At 45.1% G+C, this 22,603-nt stretch overlaps 1 protein-coding gene across 1 annotated transcript in view; it reads right to left on the reverse strand.

The window, feature by feature from the left end:
- Positions 1 to 3,327, reverse strand: part of BAZ1A (bromodomain adjacent to zinc finger domain 1A) — a 64,180-nt gene extending 60,853 nt beyond the window's left edge. The window contains exons 1-2 of the mRNA XM_074149313.1: positions 3,189 to 3,327; positions 2,352 to 2,501 (exon numbers count right to left, since the gene is read on the reverse strand). Of these exons, the coding sequence (XP_074005414.1) occupies positions 2,352 to 2,464 (113 nt within the window). The 5' untranslated portion in view covers positions 2,465 to 2,501; positions 3,189 to 3,327. The remainder of the gene's footprint in view (positions 1 to 2,351; positions 2,502 to 3,188) is intronic.
- Positions 3,328 to 22,603: the final 19,276 nt, after the last annotated feature.

Below are 22,603 nucleotides of genomic sequence, written 5' to 3' on the forward strand. Positions count from 1 at the left end.
AAATGTTGTTTTCAGAAAGCATTAGCTATTTGAAGCATCACTTTGCAACCAGCAGAGACAAGGATCAGCATCTTTAAAACTTGCTGAAAGATGACCCTGTGTTCTCCACTAGATTATGCCACAAACAACTAACATTAACCTAAACTTACTTATCTGTGCCAGGACACCTTGGCGAGTAAAAAATACTATACTTTTCAATCCAAAGCACCAATTTAACCCAACCTAACAAAAAAGCCACAAGAGAATTAAAAGAAAACCAATATAACAACAACAAACAAACAAAAAAACCCAAACAAACCCACCCCGCATAGGCAAAAACCAAGCACAGCAGAGTTTTCTGCAGAGTTGTCCCAAATATCATATTCTAAGCCCTGACCTCCGAGCTAACCACCCACTGACATTTCTAGGGATCGCCTGTGTGAACACAAGTCTAAATTTATCCCTTAATTTGTGAACTTCGGTTAAATATGGAATTTGGTCTTTCATACTTTTTCTTAGTGACAACATCCTTGCAGTGTAAATAAGCCTGTCAGAGTACTTAAAATATTCACCAAACCTTTTGAGAGCAGAAAGATGTTTTAAAAAGATACTTTCTGTGCTGAAATTTCAGCAAAACTACATGTACCTGAAATGTATTTCAGTGCAGTGTCAACAAATACCTGAGAGTCATCTAATTATGTGATAATAATAACTGTAACCAGAAAAGCAGCTTTCAAAATATTGGAAGCTGGGGGAGGGGGACTTAATTCCTACAGAAACAGGAGGCTGTCAGCTCTTGCTCGTTAGGTTCTCATACGCCCTATAATGAAAGCACTCCTTACAAAGCTTCCAACAAAATATTCAACACCCCCTTTCCCCTCCAGAGTATATCGTCCAGGAAACAGTAAGGCATTACCCTCCAAAGTTACCTAATCCAACTTCTTTAAAATTTTATTAGGTGAAGTGTATTTGAGTAAGAAAAACAAGTCTAAACACGAAAAAGATTTAGGTGTGCTCTAATTTCATATGCTACAAATGAAAAGCATTTCAGATTTAATCTCATTAGTCTGCATGTCTTTAAAAAAAAAAAATAAAAAAATTAAAAGAGAGTTTGGATGCGGGGGCCTTTTGTAGGCGGGGATGGCGCTGGATCAGACTGAGGGTGAAAACACATACATTTATCAGCTTTTGGAAAACATCTGGCTAAACACTTTCTGTCCATTGTTCTTACAAGCGATAAAGTAAAGCGGCGGCGAGTTCGGGACTACCCGTGCAATTACGCCTTCAACGGTTAACGACGATTTCACAATTCCCATTGGTCTTTTTACACTCGGGGAAGAGGGAAAAAGAAAAAAAATAAAAATAATAATAAAAAAAAAGAAGGGTTGGAAAGAGGGAGAAAACCCTCGCCGGGACGAGCGATCCGGCGGGGACAGGTGTGCCCGCTCGGTCTCAGGCCGGGTTTGGCCGCCGGCGGTGCCGCCCGGCCGGGAAGCGCCCCGCACCCCGCCGGACAGGTGCGGGCACCCCCGCCACCGGGCCCGGCCCGCCGGCCATTTCCAACCGGGTCAGACGGCGGCTCCCCGCGGAGGCGGGGCGAGAGCGCGGCCCTGGGCGGCGCGGCGGCTCCGACACCCCGGCCCGGCGCAGGGCCGCCAACGAGGGGTTAAGCGCGGCCGGGAAGCCGGCCGGGGAGCCGGGCCCGGCGGGCTTCGCAGGCGGCGCCCCCCGCCCGGCCGCTACCACAACAATAGGGCGGGCGGCACATGCCGGGCGGGCGGCCCCCTTGCCCCGGCTGAACCCGGGCCCCGGCGCGGCCCCATCCGCGGGGCGGCCTAGCGCCGTCCGCCGCCGACACGCGGCTGCCGGCGGGGGGGGGGGGGGGGGGGGGGAAGAGCCCGGGCCCGGCAGACGCTTGTTACCGCCCGCCGCCTCCCACACCGCGCAACTTTCACTTCCCCGGCGGGGGCAGGGGACGGGTCCGAGGGCTACACGGCGGGAGGTGGGGGAGAAGGAGCCGGCTCCCCTCCTTCCCAGCGAGGGGAGGGGGCCGCGGGATCCCCCCGCCGAGGAGGGGCAGGGATTCCCCCTGCCCCGGGCGAGAGATCCGCCCTCTCCCCCCACCCCCTCGGCAGGGCACGGGCCCGGCGCCAGCCGCGCCCCCCCGTACTCCCCCCCGCCCCGGCAGGGCTCCCCGCGGCGCTGCCGGGGAATCCCCTCCCCTCCCCGCCCGCCCAGGTGTCAGCCGTTCGGGGGTTAAACCGCTCCCGGAGGACGGACCGGGGGGGGGGGTGGGGGGGAAGAAGGGGGGGGAAAGGACAGACACACGGACGGACAGGGACAGGGACACAGACACGGGGGTCGCCTCTTACTCGTAGTCCCTGAAGATCTCGTTAGTGACCCTGCAGTAGAAAACGCGCTCGTCCGGCCGAAGGTCGGCGGGGGGCTTCTCCCTCACGAAGGGCTTTCGGTGCAGCAGCGGCATCGCCCCGCTCCGCGCTCTCTTCCTGCCCCGGGACCCGCTTCGAGAGGGGAGGGAAGAAAATTAAAAATACGAAGGGAAGGAGGAAGGGAGCGAGGGCGGGCAGCGGAGACCCCCGGCCCGGGGAGGAGGGAGCGGGCCCTGCGCGTCCCTCCCCCCGGGGGAGCCGGCGAAGGAGCGGGAGAAAGCGCCGGCGGCGGCGGCGGCCTTTTGTGTGCCTGACACGCCGCTGCCTGCCTGGGACTGCGCGGGGAGCGGGCGGCGGATCCTTCCTCCCGCCTCCGCCTCCCTCTGCCTCACAATGGGGCCATGACGCCGAGCGGCGGGCGGAGGCGGCGCCCCCCGCCCCGGCCGCGCAACGTGCTCGGCTCGGGGATACCCCGGCCGCCGCCGCGCTTTGTCTCCTCGGGCTCCGCGGGTCACCCCCCCCCCCCCGCCCCTTTCCCCCGCCTCCGACCCACACACGCCGGGCCTGACACCAACTCCCCCCCTCCGCCTCCCTCCTCCCCGCAAAGCAAACACCCGGGAGGGGCAGCGCCGACCACTTATCTCCCTCCTTCCCTTCCTGCCGGGACGCTGCCGCCTAATGGGGGTCCTCGCCCTCCCGGCCTCGCCCCGGCCCGCCCGCCGCCGGACAGCGCGGCCGCGGCGCGGGGGGCTGCCCGCCCGTCCTTCCCTCCCTGCCTCCGGCCTGTCGCCCCGGGGGGCTCCCTCCCCTCCTGCCCACCTGGTGCGGCCGCAGGCTGCCCTGGCTGCTCGGCCGGTGCGAAGCGCGGTCCCCCTCGCCGCGTGTTTTTTTTCTCCCCTTTCCTCTGCCCCCCCCGGCTCCTGGGAAGTTTTTGATCTACTTCTTCAAGCCCTCAATCAGGAAGAGCTGCGGGGAGGAGCCTTCCCCTGCTCTCCCCTACATCTTTATTGGCCGCTCGGTGCCTTCCAGCGTGTGTCACACAGGAAGACAGCGAGCTACATTATTAATTAATGGCTGAGAGGGCGCATCCTCCATTTTTGAATTATCAGCCGGAGATCTCCGGTGCGGGGGGTGGTGGGCCCGGGCGGGCGGCGGGAGGGGGGAAGGCGGCTCGGGTCGGGCCGGGCTGCGGGCGGCACGGCGCGGTACGGCTCGGCACGGCACGGTACGGCTCGGCACGGTACGGCACGGCTCGGCACGGCACGGAGGGGCGCCCGAGCCTGCGGCGTGCGGCGCTGCCCGCCCGCGCCTCCTGCCACCGGCGTTACCAGCGCTTCCCACACCGGCGCCGATGAGCCGCCGAGCCCCCCGGGAGACCACCGGCCCCCTGGGAGACCAGACCACCAGCCGCCGGAGCCATCCACTGTCCCCAGTAGCTGCCCGGCCAGCGAGGGCAGGCGCGGCTCCCGCAGGGCTGTTCCCCTTCGGCTGATCCACCGGCGGCTTCGGCGTCTGACAGCGCGGTGCCGGGGGGACGTTTCTCCCTCGGTTACAGCCCCAAAGCCACGGAGCGTAGAGCTGTCAGAGCGAACAGGGGCAGACGGATATATTGTGCTGAAAGTGAGATTACATATAAGGAAGATGAGCATAAGAGTTGTACGTGGGCCCCTTAACATTGCCCCCTTTTTTTTTTTTTTTTTTTTCCCAGTTCATCGAAAATGTCACTACACGGTTTTACTAGTATATTAAGTTTTCACCTTTTTTTTCTCTTTTTTTTTCTTTACACTAATGCATTTACAGTGCCATTGGTAATTAAAACTGGGGTGTTAATTTTTGTTCCTAAAAGTGCTCGCCAGCTTGAAGATATAAGCCCACGGAAAGCCCACATCCATTATAGTTCATCATCCAGCACTCGTACGAAAAATCTGCAACGTAACTGTAGAAACTACAGAGGTGAATAATAGCTGCAGGCTGATATCTAAATAGTTGAAGTTTACAACTTAAAATGCTGTTCCTGCAGATGAAGGTCCCGTGCCGTTTCCTGCACCTGTGCATAGATTGTTTTCTTCACCTCTGCAAGTAAAGGCAACCATCGGCGCTGTGTGACTAAAACCTACAAGAATGTTTACATCCAATCCATGAATTACTTTGTTTCAAAAGTGACCAGGTTTTAATCAAAAGCAGTGAGAAATGTTAATGCTCACATCTTATAGTTAAGTTTACAAAATATGGAGTTTGAGCTACCAAAAAACTTAACTCCTGAGTCCTTCCAGTCCATGTTCATTTGCCAGTTTGGCTTCACTTTCATTTTTTAATTACTTTGTAGCAAAGGGCACAAATGCAGATTGAGTTAATGCACTTGTATCTAACATCTGGTAATTTTTAGTTCCTTTTGCATCAAAACTGTACAGTATGCCATGGTTACGACATTTAGGGTTGCCAGCTCTCATGATTACAGTGAGATTTTGCAACACTTAGCTTTGTTTTAAGCTCTAGCTCTTCAGCAGATGTGCTTAAATCGGAACCTTAGCTCTCCTTAAAAATAATTACATTTCTAAATCTCAAGTTTGACTGAAAAGCTTGAATACGCGAATCACAAATTAGAAGGGAAAGAAAAGCTCTGAGTTTCAAATTTTTGCAAATCTCATTATTTTTAAGCCAGTATCACGATGTTTAGGAACTTGGCTGTTTTTTTTTTTCATGCTTGGATTGTCGGCACAGCATTATTTTAGCACTAGTGGGTACCCATGAAAAATGCATGAGTTGATAGAACTGTGACATCAAAAGCAAATCCCCTTTCCCTTTTTGCTCTCTCTTGCCCTCTTTCTCTTTTCTTCTCACCTTTTCCTCCTCCTCTTGCTCTTCCCCACTCATTATTCCCTCGCTGATTTTCCAGTGAAGAGATCCTCACTGAGTAACAGGGTTGCGCTACCTTTTCATGTTCTTAGCATACAGAGGAGCAGTTCATTTAGTTTTCACCTCTGAATCCAGCTCTCTTCTTTAGAATCCATGAATCCAGGCTCTGATTCTGCTCCCAGTAAGATCAGCAGGAACTAGACCAATTTGTTATGACACCAGCTACTGTCTACTAAGTGGGCATTGAGACTTCAGTGGAAATTAATTCTGAGAAATCAGGAAAGGGTTACTTTCCTTCCATGGGAATATTTATTGTATTTTTACACTGTGTTTTATTTTTGCAATAATTTGCGTCTTTTTAACACATCACTGAAAGTATAGTTTTGATTCAAGATGGAAAAATGGGATTACTGATGACATTCAGTGGGGTTATTGATGTGGATTTTGCCGCAAAGCAGCAAAAAAGAAGCTGCTTTCTTTTTAAAAGATGACTTATACACTAACAGCCGGAGTTCCCTAGCCAGGGAGGTTGCAGTTCTCATTCATAGAACTTTAAAAATAGTTGTATTGAGAGCATAAAATCTTATAAAACACTTGGTCTCTATGCTTTACAAGGGTAGAACAATTTCCTAGGGACAGCGTCGGCCCAGGCTCGGGGCAACTCCCCAGCTGCTCCTTCAAAGCTCCCCACGATTTGCAAATTTTCATTTCTTTTCACTTGCTCCCTGCTTTCTCACAGATTTCTTTCCTTGTCCTCGCCTATTTCTTCCTGTCTTTCAACCACCAAGAACTGCTTTATACAAAGACACTCCAACATATCTATTCAGATATTCCGAAATACCTCTTTGGCTACATCTATTACCAAATAATTCCACATGTGACTATTGTTATTCTGGAACAAGAAGAGCACATGGAATTATTTTACTAGAGCGTTGCCATTTTAAATTCACACCTAACTTTATATTGGAATGACTAATGTTCAGCCAAATCATATACTTGGAACCAAGCAAAAGCAAAAATTTTACTCAGTTTTACCTGCATTATCATGCAATTGGGAGTGTTTTTTCTGTAGAATATGTTTAGCCACTTGCTTGCTTGCTTTTTTGTTCTTTTTATTTTTCCCCCAAAGTTGCCACTTTGTTCTCTCTGGGTTTGGCTGAAGTCAGAGAAAAAAAAAGTTCATGGGATTTCTTCATAAAGAGCTTCCTTGGATTTTGAATGACACACTAGCTTCTCAACTCTAATTTTTGTAAAAAAATTATGGCTGAAAAGATAAATGTGAAAAACGTATTTATTTGTGTAAATGATAGATTGCTAGTGAGTTGTTCAATAAAACGACGTAATAGCAGTAATCTCTACATTTTTCTCCATTGACTGGAACGTGTACAAAGAAAGAGTTATATATGTTAGCATTGACTCCTTTTAATGCACTGAGTAGATTTTTGGGGAATAGTATCATTCCTTTTCTTTCCAAGCGCTGTTTGGAAAATCATTTCTGTAATGCAAGCAAACCATAGATGACTTTTTTAAAGCCTGCAGCACCCAGCGAACCCACCTTATTTATCCGATTATGCATTTTATAACTTACTGATATAGCTTTTTTTCACCTTTTGCCCTTTCTCCACCACCTTGCTGAGCCAATTTACTCTTTTGATCATATACCTTTATTTAGACTTTAAACTATGTGAGCAAAGACAATGTGCTGGTTTTATCAATCCGCTCCAGCTGTGGGTAACGGTAACATTTGGTCTATTGTCTTTTACTGGCTGTAAAGTGCTATGCTCAGTTTTTAATAACATACTCACTTATAAATAACATACTTCAGTCAAAAAAAAAAAAAAAAGAAGAGGAAGAGGTACACAGATGATTTTTCACAACACATTTCATTTTTCTTTCATTCTAGCTCTGTTGTATTTCAACATGCTTTGAAAGCAGTTCTGTAACCACCAGCACAGGAGGTTCCTTACTCTGCAGCCGCTGGATGCATTCAACACTTGTTGCTTTCACATGAGTCACAAACAAAGGTAAAGAATCAATCCCTATGGTCAGTGGATTTTTGGTATACTCACATTTTTGAGTATTTTCTTAATAGTCTTAACCCAGGCATTCTGCAGTTGCAAATGCAGGCGTAATCTTTGGGTCTATTGGTGTCACAGAAGGCAGTAAGTCATGGCCGGAGTCTGCTGTGCCTATTGCTGAGGGTAAATACCACCCAATGCAGCAGGGCCCATCCCTCAACAAAGCTCTTGGGGAGCACTGAGATGTTTCTTACATTATCAGAGTTATTCTGCAGAAAGGTACGCCATCTTCTTCATTTTTTTCACAGTTTAATAGGATTTAGACATTCAGTTCTCACTGCTTTTAATGGATACTGCATGCTTTATTTCCATGCAACTCCAGAAATTAAGAGATATATTCCTTTAAAGTTTACTTTAATCATATCCTATTTTTTCCCTCTTAGAAAGGGCTATTAAAGATATTTAAGCTGATAACCTTACACCAGTGGGGAGGAACTCTGACCTCATCTACTTTGCACCGATGACCATGTATGATTGGCCTCTAACCTGATTACAAAACGATAAAATGATGTTGTGAAACCACTATTCATTTCCTAACAGTGTCTCTGAAGCCAGCTTAAATTCTGAGAGGATTGGTACTGCATTTTCTTAGTTACAGTTGTAGTGCACAGGATAGAAGAGTATTGACACTACTGTAATTTTCTGACAGTAAAATATTCTGAATTTCTCATTGCTAGCCAATATTTAGAATGAATGATGACTGATGAATGATTTTGAGTGAATGATGGGTGAATTTTCTATCTTTTGCTACATACGCACATTGTCACTACTGGGATGATGTACGGCATTTTAGAAGAGTTATAAATATCCTGCATCAACATGCTTGAAACCTGGATCTAAATCGATAAGATATTCTTTATGCAGTCGAATTTAAGACTGAGCACTCTTGAACTGCATAATACTAACCTACCGTTTATTAAGTTTGCATTCATCTTATTTAAATTACTTATATTGAACATCTCTCTGTCCAGCTGACGAGTCGAACCAATAATTTCAAGGATGCTACTTTACGATTTTTTTATATGACGATACAGTCCCAACTTTTTTTTTCAGTAATACTGAGATTAGACAAACCTGCTTGCATATTGAAAGAGATCCCATGCAGTGCAGTTTCTCTTGAGAAGCACGTGAAGAGAAGTTGGCCCAGTAGCTGATGTGGCTTATTTAGTCAAAGGTTACAGTGATGAGCCAAGGTAGAACATGCAATTCTGCTGAAATACAGACCATGTTGGATTTTCACAGAGTCATTCATTCGACAAATGTGATGATTCATGACGGTGACTAGTATTCAGACTTACTTAATATGAGGCTCCTTTGGCCCCCACCTTATTTTCTTCTGTCTTGCTACTCAGCTCTCATAGAGGACTTTAGGAAGGATGAGGCAAAAAGATTAACTGTCATCTAGGCACTATTCCAACGGCAAATACCAAGTAAGAGCAGAGTTGAAGAACCCAGTAGCTGCTGGAGCCTCAGCTTGGCTCGACAGAGACTCTGGATGTCTCCCCACTTGACAGCACACAGGCGAGTCATAGTGTGTGCACGTGGAACAGCCCCACCACTGTTGCTCCTGCATGTGCTTAGACCCTGGCCACCACTTCAGCCCAGGCAGGCGAGGGCTGGAGTAAAGCGGTAGCTTGCCCTGGGTACAAAATAAGCTGCACTTTTGATCTCATGCTTTTGCAGGACACTGCTTTTCCATAACTACTTGTATTAACAGGGTGCTGGCAGACTGATCTGAGCCTGGCGTGCTGAGTCCTGAAGCTGGAGGGGAGCCCACCATACTACATCATGGCCACAGACTATATATCCTTAGGGGAACACTGTATTTAAGGGACACCCTCCGAAAGGAGAGCTGCTGAGACAGCCTACGTGATAATTCTCTCTCCTCCCACAGATCCAAGGACAGGCACGTATTAGGTGGGCACCCCTGTCCCACCATGCCCATGTTGGGGCCTCACACCCAAGAGAAAGTGAGATACCGATGGGATTTCTACATTTCTTAAGAAGTTTGCACCCTAGTTATCATAATTACAGAATGTCAGAAAAAAAATGTATGTTTACAGAGATAGTAATACTTAAAACAACATACCTGCACCCCTGTTGTTCCCCAGAAATCAGAAAATTACTTTTAAGTGCAAGCCTCCTTTAGGGCAAAACAAAAGGTCGCCTACAAGCTCTGCCTAGTCCCTAATGGATGCAATGGGTTAGACCCCTCCTTGAAACATAGCTTTCAGTTACACTCAGTACCACTGACTCATCTGAGGTCCAGTGACAGAAACGCAGCTAATAATGAGAAAAAGGAGAAAGTGTACAAGACAGCTCTTGTATACCTTATCTTGGTAAGTACCCCCACTAAACTCAGTACCACAGAGAAAGGTCTAAAAGGTCAGATCAGGTTTAAAAATGCCCGTGCCTTCCCATCGCTGCTCCGAACTACCTCGATTTTAGTTTTCTTATGTCTGTGAGTGGGTGTGTTGTGCCTCTGTGACAAAACTGAAGTTCAGTGAAAGAATTTCCTGCTTCGTAGATAGGTTTTTAATCATGCAAGGCATACGCATGACCTCAATTCTCCATTTCTTGCCTGTTGTGCAACTTGAGTGTTTAGCAGCAAAAGGAGTTACAACCTCAGCATTATCTAATACTTGTGCATATTGCATGCGCACATGCTTGGATAAAAATGTTTAACAGCTGACATAAGTTGAAATAAAACACTTCCCCCCTCCCCAAATAATACTTCATTCACACAGTCTGAAGGAATCTCCTGGCAGGAGGACAATTTGTCGTAAAAACTGGGAGGAGGAAAGGGAAAGGGAAAGGTATGCCAGGAAGCACAGCTTGGGTCTGCGCCGATGGTCAGAGTCTCAATGACTTCCACAACAGCCCGTGACTACAGCCCGTCTCTGAGGCCAACACATATGAATTCTTCTCAAAGTTCATATAAAACCTGGTTACAAACAGTTGTGACTTTCCAAATGACTTTGCAGAAGCAAATAGAAGCAGTGATCTGCCGGCTGGCAAAGCCTGGTCCAACTGTGTGAATCAGTAAATGCTGCCAGAGAAGTCTTTACTCGCTGTTGTCAATTTGTTTCTTTGTTTAGGCCAACGCTGCCACCCTGGCGTGCGCCAGCTCCGCGACCGGGCCCATCAGTGGGGTTTGGCAGAGTTTGGTGCTAACTGGGGGATCTGGCAAAAAAAACCCCTTTTGGGAACTATGCGTTTTGTGATGAGTGAGGAGGAGGCCGGAGCCACTCCTACACCAGCTGGTTTTTAACAGCCGGGGCTCTGCCGCAGTGCCCGGGTGATGGCGGGAGCTTCATAGAATCATTGGAAGAGACCTTTAGGGTCAAGTCCAACCGTTAACTTAGCACTGCCATGTTACCACTAAACCATGTCCCTCAGCACATCTACACGGCTTTTAAATACCTCCAGGGATGGTGATTCCACCACTTCCCTGGGCAGCCTGTTCCAATGCTTGATAACCCTTTCGGTGAAGAAATTTTTCCTAATATCCATCCTAAACCTCCCCTGGCGCAACTTGAGGCCGTTTCCTCTTGTCCTGTCGCCTGTTACTTGGGAGAAGAGACCAACCCCCACCTCGCTACAACCTCCTTGCACAGCTCCTGGCTTCCCTGAGGAAGCCCTGGGCACCTGGCTGTTTTCATGCCCCTCCTCACAGCTTCACCACTGCCTACACCCTGCGTGGTTTGGCCTTGCTGTGGGGACGGGGACATCCATCCCCCACGGGCCCCGAGCCCCTCAGTCAGGCAGCAGGGAGGAGGCCAGGCTGGCAAGGCAGGCCGCCGCCGGAGCCTCTTGGCCCCTTGGGGAGCAGCCCTGCCAGCAGCCCGTTCGCCGGCGCTGCCAGCCGGGCCGGGGCCGGGCCTGGAGGTGGCCCGGCGAGGGCGCCCCCTGGCGGCGGCGGATGCGGGCGTGGGGTCCCGCTGCGGGGTGTCTGCGTGGGGAAATGGCGGCCGCACGGCGAAGCCCCTTCACCAGCCGATGGCTTGGGGCGGCCTCGACCGCACGCTCGCCTGTTGATAAGGCGGCTGGTTAAAGCTTAACCCGAGCAGGCCGAGAAGGCGGGAGGCGGCATTCCAGGGAAAGCCCTCACAGTTTGTCCGACCCCCCTTCCAGGGAGGCTGAAAGTCGCCCTTCCCGAGATGGGCAGCCCGAGGAGGAAGACTTGGGTCCATGGCTGCTGCGGAAAGGCCACACAGTCTGTCACTTTGACCTGCTCCAGGCACCCGGCATCTGTCTCCAAATGGTGGGCTGGGAACCTCAGCAGCCACCAGGGCTGGCACTGGCCCCGCTGCAACAGTCATGTACCAGTGGCCCACCATGAAGATGGTGACCCCCTGCCTGAAGGAGGCCCACAGCCCTCTCCGACATGTAGGCCTTTGCTGAAATTGGGCTGGAAGTGTCTTCTGGATCCAAGCCATGGGAGAGCTTTGGAGCGTGTGGGTTTCGGGCAGCGGGTTTTGCCACCCCTTTGGTTGATGGTGAAGAAGCGGCGCGGTTCCTTGTACACCAGCCAGATCATGTCCTGTGCTCGGCATCGGTGCGTGGTGTATATGTAAAACCTCTCCGAAATTAAGAGGTCCTTCTGCTGAGAGTCATAAAATGTAATCAGTTCCAGTGGGGGTTGAACAACAAAATGCTGCTGGGAATAATTTGGACTTTGTTTCTTCAGTTAAACCAGAATTAATCTATATAACTGGTCTCGTATTTCCATGGTGTATAGACCTTGTGCATGTGACCATCCTTTTTTGTAAAATTAAGGTCTGTCCCATCTGCCCCTTTATTTCATAAACTATCAATTCATAAGGATTTAGGGAAGGATAAAAGCCCCTGTAAATTGCTACGGTTTCACAGTGTTAGGGAATGCAGGAGGGAACTTTCCTGACTCCTCTTTTTTTTTTAACGTAGTCTACTCCTAAATCCTACTCTTTGCTGTATCGTGAGCTTTGCATGCAGACCAGACCATGAACTAGTTTAACTAGAGTTATTTTGGCATCAGTCTAGCTGCTGTCATGTGAACTGTCAGGTTGAAACACTGAGAAACAAGGTGTAAATGTTATATAAGCACATTAACATAGGGTTTTAAAGATATTTAATTAGGTAGGCATAAAAGTGATCTAGATGAGCCAGTGTGAGCTTTGTGCATAGACTAGTTTTAGTGTTACTTGGAATTAAGTTCCTTTTGTCTGGACTTTGCCTGTGCAGGAACTCTGCCGAATTCTGTATCGGCTGACTGGTGTACGAACATGTTTGTCCCACCAAAGGGAGATTTGCCTTGAAGTGTCTGAAATATGTGATATAATATGCTTCCCTCCTATGGTATTATTAAAGCTAGAAATCCAGCCCTATCAACTGTCTTGCGTGCTATTTTCTTTACACTTAAATGTAATTTATTAATTCTTTTTAGATAGTGACAGTCATGTATTTCAAGACATAAATATTTTCCCCATACAAGTGAGTTTCAAAGCCTTTGCAAATGGTCTGTGGGAGGAAAAGCTCATTAGTGTGCCTGAACATCAAAAAAAGTTAAAGGTAGACTGAGCAGTAAGATGAAAAAGTATCCAGAAGGAGGAAATGTTACCCCCATGAGTTCAATCACACTGAAATTACTCTTCAGTTTACTATGAAACCTTATTATTTTTTCCTAATAATATAGATTAATATGATCTGCAGTTTTTCTGAAGGACAAAGTGAATACACACACACACACACACACACACACACACACAAACCCCTTGTGGGCAGGATCTTTAAAGATCCAGTGGTGTTCAGTATGTCAAAACACTGGAGCAACTGTAAGATCAGGACCCAAAGGCCTAGAAGCAAGGATGCAGCGCCTGGGAGGACAATTAAGCTGAAGTGAAAAATGCTTAGATGGGTCCTATTGTAGTTGCTATTTAAATAGTCCTATCTGAACTTAACCATTGTACCAAAAAAATAATCAAGTCTTGCAGGTTACTTGCGCTTACGCAACTTGAAAACAAAATCTATCAGTTGAGCCAGGTCCTTGGCACTACTCCAAGGGTTCAAAACACGTCTAGAGCCGGCTTAACTGCCCCAGCCATAACTATTTTCACTTCTCCAGGAACAGCTCTGCAGGGCATAGACCCACTGAGACAGCCTACATTCCCCCACTTCCGAACTCTGACTCCCAGAACATACGCAAAGAAGCAAAGGGCATGGGCAGCGAGTACCTGCTCGTCAGTGCCTCTCTGCCCGGGAACGCTCCCCCTGGGCTAGGAGCAGCTGATTAATTCGTTAAACAACAAAACAAACCCCAAGATACTTAAACAAAATGTTCATTGTATTGTTCCTTTTTTTTTTTTTTTTTTTTTAATTCTTCGTCTTTGGAGGTAGGATAGAATCAGCATTGAGAAACTATTATTTTTTTTGACATCAACTGATAGGGTTCAGGCATGTTTGCTTTTCCTTGGTCTCTAGTGAATCAGCCCAGGTATCATTTTAGAGTTCCTGTTGCTTGTTTTATACAAATACGCTCTCAAGCTTCTGTCTGGTGAGGAAGTAATGAGACCGTGGAGTAATAAAAAAGAGTCAACATTTTACAATGTTGAAAACTGTTAATAATCAACATCAAAAGGCTTTAATCTGTTGACAGTCATACAGTTGATTTATACAGCTGGCTGCCCTACTGGCTCTTCTTTCTAGCTAGCTGGAGAGTGCTCCAAGCTAGTGGCTTTGTACAGGGAAAACTGGAGACATTGAGGTAGCAGCTGTCCAAAGCAGTGGGTTGAACCTGAAGGCCTGAGCAAGTAGTAGTCCAGGCAGTATGTATGATTTTCCCAGGCTGATGTGAATGAATTAAGAGCAAAGGCACTGCCTCCAGGAGCAAAAAAGAAAACCCCACCAAACAACAACCCCAAAACAAAACAGAACAAAAAACCAACCCTCTGTCTAGCAGTTGCCTTGAGCTAGGGGACGGAAATTTTGTTTTTGTGTTCCTGTTGCCTAGAGTCATGTAAAACCTTTGCCCTTTTACAACTAGCTACAGATCCTGGGGCTGACTGGGTATCACACTGTGTGAGAAGGAAGAAGAAGGAAAAGAGAAAGAACGAGCCCTCCGGGGCACTGAATGGGCCTGAGGGCCAAGCACAGGATTTGGGAACAAGAAATTGCTCACTCTCTGTTTATTTACAAAGACTTTAGAGGAAGGGCTAGAGCTGGTACTACCCCTTTGTCCTCCTGATAGACACGCTAATTCAAAGACTCCAATAATAACTTCTAAAGCCAGGAAGAAAATGTTATTTTCCCCTTTTATGACGATCAGATGTTTAGTGGGAGGAACACTCCATGTGCATCTAAGAGATAGGTGATGCCAGTTATAAAGAAAAGAGGACTTCACACCCTCAAACTAAACTAGTTTGGTTGCCAGTACAGTAAGCAGCCTAAATAGTGCAGAGATAAGTTCATAGTCATTTAAAGTGTAGTAGGTAACACATAAAAAAACCTTATCTAGAGACACCATAAACTTGCAGCGCCTGCTTAGCGGAATGAAATGACAGCTAAGGTTCTCCAAACGCAGGCTGGTCTCTTTCCAGGTTGGACTGAGAAGGGAACAGAACAAGGACACCTGAGAAAGATGCTGATTTCAGCCAGTTTAAAGCTGCTTCAGTGGCCTAAGTTATTATCACATCCTGTCCTCTGTTCCGGCAGGTGCATGAAACCCTGTTTCAAAGAAGGATTTTCATCTGTACCATATTTTGGAATATTTCAGGCAGCAACAGTGATGAAAACATGACAGCCAAAAAAATAAAAGGCAACACAGTTATCTGCTTGAAAGTACCCTCTTCATTATTTCAGCACTCACCTTCTCCTAATTTGCTCTATTTCTTTATCGCTTCACGTGAACTTTGTCTCATGAAAAGATAAGAAGATGATTATGCACCAAATGATTCAGCTGACTTGCTATTCTGACACTCTTCAAGGAAAGTGGTGTATAAATGTTATTTGTACAAGGTGAATTTCATCTTGCTTTTCACTGCCCCCCAATTTAAAAATGTTAGATTTATAACATTTCAGTTAAGGTTGCCCTTTTCAGCTTCTTGGTTTTTTGTTGTTGTTGTTTCTTTTTAATTTCTAGTTCCAGAATAATTTAGACCATCAGGCAAAATAAATTGCTACTATTACTTTAAGTGCATCCTTATCAATCAGAAACACAGCTCAGCGTTGGACTGTCATGTCCAGGTTTACAGCAGGAGTGTACATCAAAAGTTAGTTTGTGCTGATGTTACAAGAAGTTTTTGGGGGAGAAAGAAGTCACAGTTCCTTGGGATATTTATAGTATTTAAGAATGCTTTTAAGTAACTTGTAATGGCAGATGCCATTGGGTACTCTGTCATAAGTGGTTTTCTTATTCATAGCATGTAATGCTTATTATGGTACGTTTCAAGCTAGGGCCACATTCAGCTTTGTAGAAAAAATAAAGACTGTGTCTGTATTACTGTATGAATTCCATTTGGATCTTGTTAATGCCACATTGTATTTTCATATTTTTTTTTTGAATACAGCTCTTAAGTGGGGTTTTTAGCCATCAATTTGGTAGTACAGCACATGATGGACTTCAGCAGATTACGTTTAAAGCTCCAACACAGGTATTGATGGCACACACTGAATGGTGTTACCATCGGGTAGAAAATGGACTTGTTACAACCGGACTAACCTTTGGATGGCTTGGGCAAGCAGCCTGTGGAGTGAGATTCCTGCTCTTCCAAGTGCTGGCCCCTTTCTCCCTTTGGCAGGAGGCTACCTCCTCCCACCTCCACTACGCAGCCTCTCCCTGGGAGTGCACTCTCTTCCCCCGGGAACCTGGTTGTGGATCGCTGCCCCAGCAAACAGGCAGATGGCTACAGCACATCCTGGCTTGGGTTAGAGGAACAAGAGGGACTCAGAAGGGCTGGGATACCAGTTCTGGGATCTAAGCAAGCTCCCACTGCTGCAGAAGGATCCCAGATGTGGAGCTAACAGTTGGAAATTCACTGGAAAGACAGAGTTAGGAATTATTGACCTGGAAGCAATAGGATCAATTCACAACACCGCAAGTCTTCCTAGAACAGGACCAGGCCACATTCTAACAAAAATTGCCAAATTTGACCAGATTTAATGTTTCGCTCAGGCTTCTCCATGTTAGAAAGCCCTATTCCCTTGGAAATGATGGTGGCTTCTCGCATGACGTGTGAGGCTCCTCGCACTACTGCAAGAGTTTTTACCTTCTTTCAAACAAGACATTTCTGTCCTGTCGCCCCAGTCCCACGTACTGTCTCTGGCCTTGCCTTTGCTTCCAGCCCTCATCCCTTCCTACTGCCACTCTTAATCATCCAGTCATAAACATCCCTTTTAACACGCTCAGCTGCCAGCTTGCTTTTCTTCTTCCAGAATGGCCGCGGTTGTTGATTATGCAAAGTTATACTGTAATTGGCAAGTAACAGGTGATTTCACAGTTGTTTAAAAACTTCCAAGAAAATGGAACTTCAGGGGCATGTAGATAAAAACATTTACACTTATTGTGAAATAGGTTAAAAAGTAGGTCACTCTTCTTTTATATCTTCTCTTTCCTCTGCCATATAACATCATTTGTGGGGATTTTCCTTTTGTAAGTTAATCTGCCTTAATCAGCACTTCTTACCCATCTCATGAAAACCAAAGAAACTGGACTGGGAGCTTCTCGCATGTTCTGAGTTGAGGCATCTGGTCCAAACTCCATCTTAAGCACCGTTAGTATGATCCTCACTGGGAAGATGTAGTTTTGCTGATTTCTGAGTGGGTTTTTTCCTCTTTTTTTTTTTTTTTTGTTTTTTTTTTTTCCTTGACTTTTTGTTTTAATACTTTTATGTAGAACTAAGCAGTCTCTGCGTGGTGTGCCTCGATACGCTACTTGAGTCACTCTGGCTTTGTTGAAGGACTGAATTGATACCCGTCTTGGTTTACTGCTCTGTTCTTAGCTGCCGAGTCCTGCCTACCGCAATCCTTCCACAGCCTCAGAACTCAACAGCCTGTCCCTTTTCCTGTCAACACAGCATTTCTCTAAAGAATGCCATTGACCAAACAAATACCTGCAGAGAGGATGAGACTGCTATTGCATGTATCGCTTTTTAAAAAAGTTGATCATCTGGTGAGGTGATGAGAATTTGGGGAATTGTGTGCTATGAAAACACAGATGTTTACAGTACATGATGGCTTGCTTGTAGACAAAGCCAGCACTCGGGAGACTTCAGCATATAGAGAGAAATATAAACAGGCGATGTTTAGTTCTGGCCTCATGAATTATGTACCAGACACAGAGACTGGGGATTCTGAGGATTATTTTTGAGAAGTCGAATGTTTGAGTCCTACACCATTCCTAAATGCTCTGAGTGAAGCAAGGGCTGAAAGAAGAAAATTCAGGTTCCGGTGGCAAAGGATATCTTTCTATTACTGCTAGCTTACAGTTTTCAGTTATTGCCTTTAATTATTCTTGAATTCTGTCATATTAGGTATGGCTTATTCAGGTGTTTCTCAAGGGCAACAAGTGTTTTGTTTCAGCAAAACATAAGGGTTACCGAAAGAGTGACTCCCTGCAAGTAATAATTCAGTACAGAAATGTAGATTTCATTCAGAGGAAACTATTTTTAAGATGTGTCATCACCGACAGAACAGACTTTGGTTGGTATAAGCTAGTTATTAATGGCTTTCTGATGTTAGGCACGGTATAGGTCTGAATGTGATTAAGTTAGCAGGAATTCTGCCACTCTTCGGTGACAATGACGTTGAGTCCTGAACTGAAAAACAGGAACATCTTCCCAAGAGAGTAGCTATTCTAAATAATTCAACTAAACTATTAGAAAATTTCCGGATAAATGGAAAGAGCAGACCTCAGCATGAGTGATTAAAAAGAACTACAGCTGTTAAGATCTAATTATTACACAAAGATTGAGAAGCTTAAAAAATCCCTAATGTTGCAGTTTACCATTATCAGCCTTTTGGGTACCTTATTTCTGGGTGATGGCATGATTAACATCTAACTATGGAGGCACCTCAAATTCCTTATAATACTGGTTTTGCTGTTAGCAATGCTATCAGCCCTAACAGAATCCCTGAACCTAGTTTTCAGCGTATTAGTACAGGAATAATTTGTTTCTCAACTGTTCCTTTGAAACATATTGATTTTTCAGCCTACACATGTTTTTACTTGTTTGTGATCTTATCTTATTCAAATTTCAGAACCACACAATTCACCGCTAAGATAAAGAATGGAAAATTATCCACCCAGTTTGGCTTCAGACAAACAAATGCAACTCAACACAAACAAAGGGAGTTGTATCCAAGCGTTATTTGCCTGTGTTCTTAATATTTTAATACTCGGTGGAAGAAAGCAAGTTGGGAAACAAGCTGTTTTGACTTCATATCCAGTACACTTTCAGGTTTCTCTAGTCTCCAAAGCCAAGAATCCAGTCTAAAGATGCCACAAAGCTTCAGCATGCTTAAGGCAAGGCAGTGCTGTGCTTTTTTTTCGATCTTTGTTGCCATACCTTGGAATAAAATAAAAGTTTTGCTGTAGATAAAAAGAAAAGCATGTCTGAGACATTACCTAAATCTTCTACACCTCTTCCATATATGATTTATGCTGGGAGGAAGGAGCCTTGGGTTGGAGCTGGTTAGATTTGCTTTTTCTGCTGAAACAAGCTCAAAGCTTGAAGCATTTAATTGGAAGCACCCTGCTTTGATGAACTTTCAGCAATCAGAGCTGAAGGCAAGCTCCCCAAAAAGGGGCACTGCACCGGACAGGTCTCTGGTCTCTGACCCGCTGGCAAACAGTCTGTGGATGCAGTGTCCAAATCATCCATTGTGATACTGGCTGACACAACTTCCTCAAAGAGCAATTTGTGACTTTTCCAGGAAGAGCTCAGGCCTTGCAAGTGTGGACGTTGGCAGGTGACTGTTGCTCTTGCTATCATGTAGGAAACGGGGTGAGCTTTGTAGACAGCAGCCTCTTGGCTGCTCTGGGTTGTTAAACTGGCAGGTCGAAAGCCCCAGAAACCTCCTCCCGAGGGTCAGCGAGCCTGAACTGCAGCCCTGTGAAGGACCGCACTTTCTAGCTAAGTAAAACCCTTTTTGATTCCTTGTCTTTTAGTGCAGTTTCATTCTGGAGCGATTTGTTTGTCCCTGTCAGTACTGGGGACAAACCGATTTTTTGACTAACTTTTGTTTGTCCCCAACAGGACTTGACACTTCTTGCCCATGTTATGCAAGGCTGTCCTACCCTACGTGTGACAGAACTTTTTGGCAGGATCTACCACCGCCTTTCTTTACGCTCTTTCAATCCTGACTGAATGGAAAGCGTTTGCCAATTTGTGTTTTATTTTAATTTCCTCTGCACAGATCTGGAGAGCGCCTGCCTATAAATACCTGCTTAGAGGGTGCTTGGGGAACCACTGTTTTCTCCAGGGATTAGATCGTGTTTTCAAGTCATATCTTGCTATGGAAACAGACAGGTAATGAAGGATCTGAGTTGGATTTCTCTGCATCAACATCTCAGTCATTCATTCAACCAGGTGGCAAACTGTCATTACGAAATAAAGGCTGCAATCCAAAATGATGGTTATAGTAAAAGCAGGATCCCAAAACCAAAGGGTTCACGGTTTAATAGAGATAAACAATCTTTTCCAAGTCAGAATAAGCAGTGCAGTAGTAACTACCAAATATGACAAGGAAATTTTCAAGTCTTACTACAAAAAGTTTTCCATTCAATTCTGAATGTGTTTCAGACTGGTCTGTGAATTAAAAAATGTATATTAAAACAGAGACAAGAACGTGTGACTGAATTCTGATTCAGTCCTTGCAACTGAATTCCAGACATCATAGAATGATTTTCAAGATGTTATTCAAAGCAATGGAATATGTATTTTAAAGTGAGCTTAATCTTGCCCAGATTTTGCACAAAATCATTTGGAAATACGTGCTATTGCAATTTTTTATTACACCTTAATCTGTAACAGTATTCAAAAAAAGCTATTGGAAATTAAAGGCAAAAAATCCGTGCAAATCCTGCAAATATCACCATTAACTTTAATAAAACTACCAGCATGCTATTAGGGGCTGCTAAATACCAAGAATAAATAAATTAAAAATAAATAAATAAATAAATAAAAGTTTTCTTAAAAGTCTTTGCTGAACCATTACAAAACCATGTCAGCATTAGCAATAAAATTGTTCAGATTGCTATTGAAATTATCATGAACTTCTGAATACAGATCAATTAAAACAACCAGTCCAAAAAATGAGGGTTTTGGGAAAGACCAGACATTTCTTTGACAATATAACACACTGAAATGCCTAGAACCCCTGCAATGGGTGTAAAAGCTTTGCCATGGAACATCTCTCTGTGCTCTTGATCAGAACAAGAGACAAAGAGTATTCCCAAAAAATTCCCCATGTGTTTGACAGCCCTTAGTGAAGACTGAAGAAAGACTTTAGAAACCCGAGTTTGTCCAGGCAGAGCACATCGTTTCTATCAATCAGCTTTAGTAAAACTTGTAATAAGTCTCACCTTATTATTTTAAAGGTTATTTAAGAAACTTAATCTATAATAATAGTTTACAGTACTGTCATTCCTGGGTAGGAATTGCTAATTGCTTGGTGCTGTTAATATGTCTTAGCTAACTGGAAAGTGTTGTGGAGATCAGAGAGAATGTCAGTAGAGAAATAATTTTCTTATCTTTTGCTTTGCTTAGCCTTTTTTTCCTCTTTTGTGCCAAAGAGTAGTGGTAGTGTTTTGTTCCTTGTCCTCATTAATCCATGGAATTATTATTTTGTGTCTGATCATCATTCAGCCCAGCTTGTACCTCGCTTGTGACGCTGGCCCAGTAAAAAGGATGGCAGGAGCATTCTGCCAGAAGGTGAAGAAAAAAAAGCTATAGAAGGACTATGTGAGTGAAAAAGTTTGAAAGTCAAAGGGAGGGCACATGTTTGACTTCACAAAAGAAAACGCTGGTTTCTGTTGCAATGTTGGTTACACAATCACATAAGGTTTTATTTTTAAAAGCAAGTAAAAAAATTATAGTGCATCAGCTCCTCGACTGGTGTAAATCAACATGGTTTTATTGACTTTGATGGAGCTATGTCGATTTATACCAGATGAGGATTTGGCCCACTGTATGGAGATATTTTTATTTCTCTTCTCACTCTATCAGTTAAGGAAAGGGTAATAATCAGCAAGCTGGAAGCAATTACGTGTGTGTGAGGAGGGGGTAGTTTCATAATAGCTAACTTGATATTATTTCCTGTAAAATGCATCAGGAGAATAGAGCCTGGAGCCTGCTGACCAGTTTGTTTTGTAAAGAAATATTTGTTCAAATCTGTTTATAATAATTTGTCAAACGATGGGCAGACTCGGCTCAAGCACTTGCCTTCCACTGACACCAGAGGTGGCAGTTCTGGTGCTGACCAGGGCACTGAATGGCAGCTGGTGAGGAAAGAACCTGGCGAAATTTGGCTTTCACTTGCATCTGTGTAAATCTGGAGCAATTCTACCAAAATCAGTAGAAATATTCTCTATTTACAACAGTGTGCCTAAAAGCAAAATTTGGCAGAGTTTTCAACTGAGCATTTATAAGCTGTTTCTGGCAGCAAATAAGAATGGGGGAGGGGAAGATTATTCATTGCAGATGCTTCGTAAGATTAACAGAGGCTTTCTGGTGACAATAAAGTCTACTAACATAGTCACTTTTGGAAAATGCTTTTGAAAATGTGATTTGAGGGAGTTTTCTGTCATCCTTTAATTCTTAGAGCATTTCACGGTGGTAAAAATTGCTAATCAAGACCTCAAGTGAAATGATTGAAATTGTTCTCTTTACCCTGGCGAGGCAGATGAGTCCCGTCCTGCCACACCAAGGGCGCTAAAGCAATTGATGGGAAGCTAAGATTTCTAAGAAATCGTTTTGGATAAATGCATTTAATAAGGTTCAGCCTTAATTATTGTTAAGCAGTCATGCACTGACAAGGGAGCTGAAGACAAACTAGTCACAAAGAAAATAAATGGAAAGATTTATCCAATTATTTTTAAGTTATAATACAGATTATTCTAAAGTACCGACACTAGCACTGTTAGCACTAAAGTATTCCAACCAGCTCTTGCAATACGGCTCACTCGCCTGTTATCTTTGCTCTCAGGGATGATTTAAACATATTTTTGTCATGTTTTTAACTTACAAATATCATTAAAATTACTTCACGCCCTGTTAAAGTGGATGCAGTTATACTGGCCTAACGGTGCTTCTATCACTGTAGCTT

This window comes from Numenius arquata, chromosome 6 (assembly GCF_964106895.1).
Source record: "Numenius arquata chromosome 6, bNumArq3.hap1.1, whole genome shotgun sequence".
NCBI lineage: Eukaryota > Metazoa > Chordata > Aves > Charadriiformes > Scolopacidae > Numenius > Numenius arquata.